Genomic DNA, 8727 nt, shown 5'->3' with positions numbered 1-8727 from the left:
TAAATCCGACTCGATCTGATCCGGACCCGAATTTTAAAAGAAAAATTTTGCTCCTATCGAGTGGGATCGGGTTGGAACTCATCGGATCCGATTCTAATTGTCATCCCTAGATTCAAGCAACTACGTTTACATGATATATGTACGTTGTCATTTGTCATATTTAAGAAAGAATATGAACAAATATTACATTATAATCACTTCAAACGATTTTAAAAAAGAAAAAAAAACTTTACTTTCAACTTATAAAACCAATTACATAATCATGAAAAAAAACTTTATTCACTAATTCATGTGTTATGATTCTCATTGAAATCATATCTGTTAATATTCTTTTAACTTTTGATTAAAACAAAAGGATATAAAGACGAGCATACACAAGCACATCACTGTTGTAATTTCACTCGCTCTCCCCACCAAACTACCAATTTTTGTTGAAAGCTGAACTGTTTTTATGGGGTTCCAAAGTGTACATTTTACAAGCATGAGAATCCACTTGCGCAGAAATCTCATCTTCATCCGCCCTCGCCCAAGAATGCTGTTCAATTCACCAACAACAACAAAAAGAAAGGAAAGCAATATATAAAATATATGCATTTAGTGAGTCAAAAAATAAAATAAAACTTTAAAAATAAAAGATAATCAATTTAAATATCCGAATCCATTTTATAAAAAATGTTATGTGGATTTGAATAACATATGTTCGAATCTAAATCAAATAATTCTTTTAGAGTCAATGTATGCATCCACTTCTTCTATTATAATCACAATTATCCAACTCATTAATTAATAAATATAAATTAAATACTATATAGGTTGTTATAAAAATGACCCTCTTAATCTATATTGTTTGGTTCAAAATGTTATGATTTAAATCCACTACAAAATGATTATTAGAGTATATGGTAAATTTGGATCTAACAATAAAAATATTAACAATTTAGACCCATTAATAATTTTAAAAATTATATTAAATTGTATTTATTAAATCTTATGACAGATTATTAGATTAAAATCTATAACTATAGACATTAATGTATAATATTATCATAAAATATGATAAAATAACTAAGTGACCAATCATATTAACTATGTCATAAATATTAAAGTGTCATGAAAATAAAGTATAAATACTATAAGTTATATCTGTAATTTGATGAGGGACATAATCATAAATTCTAAAAAATTGATCTATTATACAATCTATAAAAAAAATAACGATCCTCATAGAATATATTAACTTATATTTTCTTTTATCTTATTAAAAAATTATATTTAAAAGAAATATATCTTCTTAAAAGAAATCATTAACGTATGTGACGAAAGAAACTAAGTTGAAAGCAGACTAAATTGTAAAGGTTAAAATTAGAAAATCTCACCGCCCATAAATCTCGAGCATCGACAGCCGTCGACGGTTTAAAGCCTACATCGGACCAGGAAGCAGTGATGTTCGCCGATGAAGATCCTCTGTTCCATAAGACCACAGCTACCCTATTATTGGTCAAAGGGCCAGCCCATACCTACAATTACCAATTCGTTGTTGAAAAAGGTCAAACTATAGTTTTGACCCCCTTTACTGTGAAATTTTATTTTAATCCAGAAATAGGTCTGGAAAATTTCTTGAAGCAATACACGAAATTTATAGAAATGTGAAAGAGATTTACCTCAAGATCTCCATCTTTCTTCACTTTTTTACCCTGAACCCCAAGTTTATCTGCCACGTTCAAAGACTTCAATTTGCTCTTTAAGATTAAACCTTTATTGCAATTACAAAACTAGACATGATTTTTTACCTTGATTGACATCGATAACCTCGGTATTGCTTAATAATTGAAACGTCACGTTATCTATGGACGTGACATCGCACCCGATCAACAAAGGAGCCTATAAAATGATATATACAAAAACAAAGTATCACCGTCTAATATTAATAATTATTTTTAATAATATTTAATCTTAAATTGAATCGAATATGAATATAGGATATGATGGATTAATGAGAAAGTTAGGAATAAAATACTTTAGCTAATGCCCATATGCTGAAATGGCAGCGGTATTCTTCGGTTGTCATGCCGCCATTTCCTACTTCGAGCATGTCGGGATCTGGTTCACAAGCAAAGATTTTATTATTATCAGTTTTGTCTTCAGAGTTGTGTGTGTAATTTCTTCGATTCATATTTTATTTATTCATACCATTCCAGGCTCCAGGTTGAGCATACGAAGCCCATTGGTCGTTTTGATCCGCGATTCCTGTCATGCTATTGGGACATAAAATAGTTATGAGATTTAAAATTTATTAAGTATATTTTTTTAATTAATTTAGTTGATGGGAATATTATAATTTTGATGGCTTCATACAACTTATCTATTCTGATTTGAGCAAAGAGTCGTCGACGATAGTTCTGTAAATATAAAAGAACAGATAAACATGTTAAAGAGGATGATGAGGCAGGTGCTGCATACCTATCCCAGTTATCTTCAATGTCTCCAGTAGTTCTCCAACTATTTGCTATGCTTGGTGCCCATGTTGCAGGGTCTTCTTGTCCCCTTCATTTTTTTCACTATAACTTTATTAAAACTTTTAATTTAGTCATTAAACATTGATGGATATTGATTCATCACTAACCATTCACATAAAGAGAAAAATATGGGCCTCCCTGACTCCATTAAAGCTTTACTCATCTTTGGGTACCTACCCTCAAAACATGATTCCTTACACAAGTTGACAAGAAAAGAAGCATGTTTTCATCATTTCATTACATCATGTAAAAGCAAAACTTACCTTTCCTTTGGGCTTGCTCCAGTGTTTTCGCAGTTGTCATATTTCAAGTAATCCACTCCCTACCACCAAATTGTTTCACATTCTTAGATACAACAAGGGAAGGTGATTTACACAAAGCATTTTCCTTTGGGTTTACGTAACAGTAACAATGTCAATCGAATATGTAATCGATGCATACCCAAGAGGCGAAGGTTTTTGCATCTTGTTCTTCATGTCCTAGGGACCCTGGCATGGTTTGGCTACAAGTTTGAGTTCTGACAATATGAATACTTCGTTAAAATCTCTTTCGAGTTTCGAGCGAATTAAAAAGGAATTCATTATAGACGGACTAAAACTGTAATTAGACCATTTCAACTTATAGAAAATGGAAAAATACCCTGCATCTGAGTAAATTCCAAGCTTAAGCCCTTTGCTGTGAACATAATCTGCAAGTGCCTTCATTCCTGAAGGGAATGTTGAACCTTTAGGAACCAAATTCCCCTGACGAAGAAAACACACTTACATTTTTAACCACTGCAAGCTTTTGAGAACCAAAAAAGACCTCAAAGTTTGAAACATTTTTACCAGAGAATCTCTGTTGAGTTCTCCCCAACAATCATCTGATCAATTTGGCCCAACATTTATTTCAGATTAAGAAAGCAATAATGCAATGGAAGAATTAGTTAAATCATAGTTCATCACCTAGGTTTATATAGGTGTAGCCTACAGCAGCTAGACCAGTTGAGACCACTGCATCAGCTGCAGCATAGAGCATTTCGGTGAGTAATTTTTTTTGTGTACTGAAGGGTTCTTGAAAGTTCATATCTTCGTATCGATGTTCGGATACATATCGTAGACGAGTACTCGAAGTGTAAATTTGTGGAAGTGAAAGATCTGATTACCAGTTTCCTTGATCAATGTCTCGTTAATATCGCAATGGAAATGGTTCCAACTATTCCACCTACACATACAACAGCATTAGAATGTAAAAGTAAACTATGCTTTAAGAGTAGACTTATAAACTAATGAGATCAGATAAGATGAAAAAGGATGTATACTAATCACCCCATTTGAGGAGTTAAACCGAGGCCGTTATCCATCAGAGTCCTTCTAATGCCTACTTTAGCACCAATCTCGGTAGCAGAGATGGCCGGCAACCCAGACGACATAAGCATAGAACCGAACATCCCCAAGAAAACCAGAAAATATCTGGCCGGAGACGATGAGGGAGGCATATCAACTAGTGAGCAAAGCATGTGAAGATCAAAAACACAAATAATGCTAAAATATACGAGTAAAGACAAATCCCGTGACAGCAACAACTTACTTTAATATCTTGCGTTTGCTATCCTCTAGGCTCAGGCAAAGTGCTGAATCTTCAACTGCAGATTGAGACTCTGATGTATATATATAGTGCAGTGCCAGTTTTAAGCATGTTTTTGGTGTAATCGAGGAGGAAAGTGAAGCTTCAAAGACGTGCCAACTATATAGGTAGGGTCTTATCTTCACGAAAATAATAAAAGAAGGGGAGGTCACATTCATTAGTGACATGAAAATCATCAGCATAAGAATGTGGACATTAGGATCCTTCCATTATTTCATTCAAGTTAATGAAAGTTGCCAATAGAGCCAGACAATCAGCAGTTTTGAAGGTTCGATTTGTTCCATGGTTGATGAGTGAATCACACGTCTACTGGATGATGGCAACCTCGGTTATGCCTTGTGTATAAAATAAACCTGTCTAGTTTTCTCAAACTTCTCCCTAAATCCCCTTAGAGATCGACAGCGAGCGGCTATCGAACGTTCACCGGTGTCGGTTGTATTTTAACTTGATTATTACTATTGATTTGAACATATTTAAGCATGTAATTTTCCTCACTTGAGAATTTAAGGGATATGTGTAGTTGAAATTAGAAATCATGGTGCAAAGGGAGAGCGATGATTAATTGATGAATTCGTCCGTGAGTGTCCCTAGGCAAGCTTGTGACTCTTTTATTTGTTTTCTTTTTTTTAACCTTTGTCATACATATATGTCCATTGTGTGCGTGCAATATAACTGTTTTTCTAAAGAAGAAAACTGTGGGAGACGATTGTGTTAGGCCAAGTTATAGCTTAAGAGAAATTCATGGCCTTTCCGTGATCAAAACCCAAGTGGGGGAACGATCACCATCATCCTATGCTCTTCTTCCAAGCTTACTAATCCTTCATGCTAAACCAAACCACATATATATAATAAACCTGTCAACGAGCTAGGTGACTCGTACATCAAATTTTGAGTTTACGGGCCAACCCGACTCAAATATTAATATAAATTATATATTTCATTATTTATTATTTAAAATAATGAAATAGATAATTTATGCAAGTCGAACACGAGCCTAGAACTTTTTAGAGTTGTGCCTTGCCCTGACCAGACTAATAACAAAATAGTTTATATTTAATTAATCTTACCAATAATAAAATCTTTTATGTTATTATTTTCATGTTCTCAAAAATAATAAAAATATCCTTTATAAATTTTATGAGCAATATGTTTGTGGAATCTTCAAAATATATAAAACTGATGGAATACTAATAATAGTATACGCAATTATGGTTTTACAATGTAAAAGCTCTTTGCTTCTCCATTAGATACATTGGATTAAAGGCATATAACACGTCATATCCCTCATGCAACCTCCCCTTAATGCGAAACAATTGTATACTTAAGATATAAGTTGTTTCAATTAGACTCATGGTAAAAGATTCCTTCAAAATGTTACATTTTATATCAACATTGACATGATATTTGAAAAAGCACCCTAGTATACCTTCCCTACACAATGCTTGAGGTTTTAAAAAAAAATCGTAATAGCAAGTATTCACATTGATCCAAATGTTTCAAGGCATACACATACAATCGAACATTTACAAATATACACTTTGAATTTGAAATTAAGTAAAAGTCCTAACAAGTTAATCGGAGGTGTATGAAATCCTCAATACAATTTCTAACAATATATCATAAAATCTCATACAATACATCATTTGAGAGATCACATAAGGATATTTGAGATGCTATTGAAGAATTGAGAGAGTTCATAAGTGAGGACCAAAACCAAGATTCTCTATATCTTAAAAACAGGGATAACAAATAAGATAATGAGGATCATGACTAAATATGTATCAATCATGCTTCAAACATGGAAAGAATGACGTGAATAGATCTCCGTAGAGGTATATTATTTGCTCTCTATAATAAATAGGCGATGCAAAGATTCTTTGCATAAAGAGAAGGTTCGTTTTATAAAAAGCTATTCTCCTTTGTAGCAGAGATTCCCTACAGAACCATCTTGTATGATCATTTTCGGTAGTCATGTCTAATCCTATCAAGCATTGAACTAAAGAGGTCTATTATTTCACTCATAGTAAATAAAAGATGCAAATATTCTCTTCATAAAGGGACGAATCGTTTCACATGAAGCTCAATCCTTCTGCAGTAGAGATTTTCTACAATCCTATTTTGTTTAGTCATTTTCAACAGTTATGTCCGATCTTATCAAACATAGTCAATTGAGATTTTAGAATTAGATTTTATCACATCACAATCAGTAATTTAACGTATGGTTCGAATGTTATTAAATTTTTAACAGAAAATGATAAGTTTAACATATATGAATAGTCGAGTGACTATTTTATAATTTTTAATAGGTGAAATACTTAATAAAATAACACTCTATACTTAAAAATTATTTTATAACTTTTAATAATTAGACCTATCAAATCATAATCTTCTAATCGGTGGACATTTTGTGTACTTTCCCAGTATTTAATATAGTTTAACCGGTGACCGGTATATTTATCGATTTAACACCGGTCAGATTATATTTCTCGATCTAACACCCGTAGCAGTAAAGCGCGCTCCCTGCCCCATGTTATATGCTGATTTGGCGTCACGTGAGGTATAGCGCGCCCCATGTACCGCGCTATATGCTGACATGGCTTACACTTGGGTATAGCGTGCCCCCTGATCTGCGCTCCCCTGCTCAGCGTTATACCTGGGTATGAATTAAATTTAGTGCGAACCCTGGTCCGCGCTATACTTTTTATCTGAATAATTACATATAGCGCGGTGCAAGTACCGCGCCTTATATGGTTATAAATACCATTCACTCTCGGTTAAGTTTCTCGCATCTCTCCTCTCAACTTATAAATTAATACAACAATTCCGTCAACGAGTAATAATTCTGGTAATTTTCTCATATTTGATTTAGAAGTTCGTGCGATTTTTAGTTATAAATTTTGTTATACTTTTTTTATTATACTTATTGTTTATTATGATTATTTGAAAAAAATATTATACTAATTATTTTTAATTAATTTTTGTGTTTGTAAAATTAAAAAACAGGAGCATACGTCAAAATAGTTTTGCGGTACATGTAATAATATAAAATTATATTATTTAATTTATTTACGTTGATGTGTAAAAAATTTATTGTGTTATATTTTCGTTCATATATAATTTATTTAATCAGGTTTGTTTCAGTTATTTTTTTTGCAGATATAATATTGCCGCACTTTTAAACTCAAAGAATGACGCGACTTTCAACTATTGTTTATTATGATGGTGAAATTCGAGAAGATGAAACCGGTGTTGTTTTCGTATCAAATGAGCGTGTTAAAATATTATTTAAGAGAAACGTAACTCTTGAGGAGCTGATAACGAAGATTTCGAGGAAGATTCATGTTGGAAGTAGTAGAAGAATGTCGTCGTTGCAGTACAGATTTCCAACATCATTGTTGCCATTAACTTATATAGCGTTCGAACTTTCGAACAATGATGATGTTCAAATGATGGTTGAAACTCAAAGTAATTATTCAGACGCCACTATTGAGATGTATGCACATTTTGTTCAAGTGCGTGTTGTTCGGGGTCAATCATTAAGCTCCAACTATGGGCTGGCTGAACAAGTTGATCAAGTTGACAGCCCGACTACAGTAATGTGTAATAATGTTAATGCCATAATGGGGAGACATTCATCCGCAACTCCTTACGATATGTACCGAGGTGGGTCCACGAACAATCCGTATGGCAACACCGTGTCTAGTTCAAGGGGAAAGCATTCATCTGCAAATTTCTTTGACCATATGGAGATGACATCGATGCAACCATCTGTCAGTTTCCATTTGACACGATGGCTTCAAGCTCCAGGGGGAGGCACTCGACTGCGAGCTTTTTCGATCTCAATGTCGATATGCCTTCCAGTTCAAGGGGAAGGCGTGCAAGTAGTAGGTTCTTCGACCTAAATGTGAAGAGCATGTAGGAACCATCATCTCCACCAGAAGAACCGCTTCGTGAGCCTGGTGCGGATGGTGCTGAGACTGGACTATTCATTCACCCAGAATCACCGCAATTCAACTCTGATGATGATGAAGTTCCAGGAAATGTGGCACAAACTGACCCTCTTGCACACATGTATGAAGCTGATTATGGTGCAATGTACGGGCCAGAATTTGCGGATATGCCTCATCTTGGTGATTATGGATATTACTCATCAATAAATAATGGTGAGTTATATTTAGGCATAGAGTTTTCAAGCAAAGAAGAAGCGGTGATGGCTATAAAAAATTACAATATCTGTAATTCTGTTCAGTCCAGAGTCAATCGATCGACAATCGAAAAATATGTATGCTATTGTGCCCAACGCAAAAACGGGTGCAATTGGATGGTTCGCGTATCGAAAATGAAGAGGAAAAACAACATATGAGAACTAATAGTATACAACGGTCCTCACACATGTTGTGCTGGAGGGGTCAACCAAGATCATCCCAACTTGGACTCTGAAATGATATGCCAAGCCATCATGCCCATGGTAAAAACAAGCTCTCATATAGTTGTTGCAGTGTTGATTTCAGCTATACAATCGTACTATGGGTACACTGTCTCCTATAAAAAAGCTTGGTTGGCAAAATAAAATGTCATTGTCAAA

General features: G+C 34.0%; 1 protein-coding gene across 1 annotated transcript; it reads right to left on the bottom strand.

The window, feature by feature from the left end:
* Positions 1 to 376: 376 nt before the first annotated feature.
* On the bottom strand, positions 377 to 4235 carry LOC120149580 (alpha-galactosidase-like). Its single transcript, XM_039162314.1, has 16 exons — positions 4086 to 4235; positions 3824 to 3998; positions 3661 to 3719; positions 3461 to 3517; positions 3344 to 3378; positions 3156 to 3259; positions 2958 to 3033; positions 2780 to 2838; positions 2624 to 2689; positions 2461 to 2544; positions 2191 to 2255; positions 2018 to 2100; positions 1791 to 1881; positions 1662 to 1711; positions 1377 to 1517; positions 377 to 535 (listed from the first exon to the last, which is right to left on the bottom strand). Exons 2-16 carry the CDS (start codon positions 3991 to 3993, stop codon positions 419 to 421), a joined length of 1257 nt encoding a protein of 418 aa, XP_039018245.1. The 5' UTR covers positions 3994 to 3998; positions 4086 to 4235; the 3' UTR covers positions 377 to 418.
* Positions 4236 to 8727: the final 4492 nt, after the last annotated feature.

The sequence above is a fragment of the Hibiscus syriacus genome, unplaced genomic scaffold (genome assembly GCF_006381635.1).
Source record: "Hibiscus syriacus cultivar Baekdansim isolate YM2019G1 unplaced genomic scaffold, ASM638163v2 tig00111008_pilon, whole genome shotgun sequence".
Lineage (NCBI taxonomy): Eukaryota > Viridiplantae > Streptophyta > Magnoliopsida > Malvales > Malvaceae > Hibiscus > Hibiscus syriacus.
Note: the sequence above shows the minus strand (reverse complement) of the source record. Positions and strands in the feature narration are given on the sequence as shown.